Raw genomic sequence first — 1201 nt, 5'->3', positions numbered from 1 at the left:
TCAACGCGGCCAGCAAAGGTGGGGCTCCACTGGACCCCTTCGCGCTGAGGCTGGTGCCTAAGTCACAACGGCTGGAGAAGCAGAGACAGGTAGGGGGGGCTTAGCCTGGCGTGGCGGGCTGGGGGGGGTTGACTGCTATTACAACTGCTCCTGCTACTGCCTGTCGACGTCTCAGCTACAACTCCATCGCAACGTTTCGGCGGCCAGCCGCGCGTGTGGGCCCATGCGGCGATGACCCCCACCCTACCCAACCCCACCCCCCAACCCCTCAGGAGGAGGAGGCCCGGGAGCGGCAGGAGCAGGTGGCGGCCGGGCGGCTGCTGCCGCTGGCTGGGGCGGTGGATGACGAGCTGGGAGGTCGGGGTGGAGGCCGACTGAAACGCTTCGTCGACGAGGACGAGCTGGAGGTGGGTGATGTCGGGTGGGGCCCCGCAGGGGCTCCGACAGTTGGGGGTTGGGGGAACAGCCCGGAGCTTCTTGGCTCTGGCTTGGGCACGGGCAAGGGTACTGATCAGGCGGACGGAAGAGGGGGGTTCGCGGAGGGGGCTGTGGGTGGAGTGTGCACGCGGCCCTGGGCTCGAGATATGTGGGGGTGACAGTTCTGGGGAAGGTGGTGGTGTGGAACGCAGGAATGTCGGGAACAACCCCTTGTGCCCTTTCCGCATTTAGCTTGTGGTAGTGCTGAAAGGGCACATGTGCCCTCCGCCTGTTCCTATCACATGTCTTTTCTCCTGGACTGGTTTGGGTGCGGCGTATGGGATGACGCTGGGGGAGAAGGTACGGAGGGTTGTTGTGGGACGAAGGGGCAGGTTTGGGAGGTGCATTAGGGGAGGGAAGGGAGGGTCGGGGGTTTGCATGATAGGTATGTGGGGTGAATCGCTGGCCTGTCCCCTGACCTCTGACTTCCTTGACCGTGACCTGCCTGACCTCACTGCCCCGTGTCCCCACCCCGCAGGAGGAGCTGTTTGGTGACGACGACGCGGACGAGGGACCCCGCTTTGGTGGCAAGGGCGGCAAGGGAGCGAAGAAGGGTGGGTTCTGTATCCACACTATTCGCACCTTGATATGTCTATTTGCTGTTTGCGATGTAAATTGTGGTTGTGTCACACGGTTGCATCCTTTTTTTTACTGTCATGCCTTGTTCGATACTGTTAACATTGTGATCGTCTGGTCGGTCTGGCGCTTGTCGTTATTGTTGCTT

The 1201-nt window shown here is 61.9% G+C and overlaps 1 protein-coding gene across 1 annotated transcript in view; it reads left to right on the top strand.

Annotated features, from left to right (window-relative positions):
- The window catches only part of VOLCADRAFT_103256 (uncharacterized protein), a gene marked incomplete at both ends in the record, with an annotated part of 5807 nt that overhangs the window by 3651 nt on the left and 955 nt on the right, over positions 1-1201 (top strand). Inside the window, 4 exons of the mRNA XM_002946982.1 lie at positions 50-89; positions 273-407; positions 670-777; positions 956-1031. Of these exons, the coding sequence (XP_002947028.1) occupies positions 50-89; positions 273-407; positions 670-777; positions 956-1031 (359 nt within the window). The remainder of the gene's footprint in view (positions 1-49; positions 90-272; positions 408-669; positions 778-955; positions 1032-1201) is intronic.

The sequence above is a fragment of the Volvox carteri genome (genome assembly GCF_000143455.1).
Source record: "Volvox carteri f. nagariensis unplaced genomic scaffold VOLCAscaffold_4, whole genome shotgun sequence".
Taxonomy (NCBI): Eukaryota; Viridiplantae; Chlorophyta; class Chlorophyceae; order Chlamydomonadales; family Volvocaceae; genus Volvox; species Volvox carteri.
The sequence above is the reverse complement of the archived record's forward strand: the minus strand, read 5'-3'. Positions and strand labels throughout refer to the sequence as shown.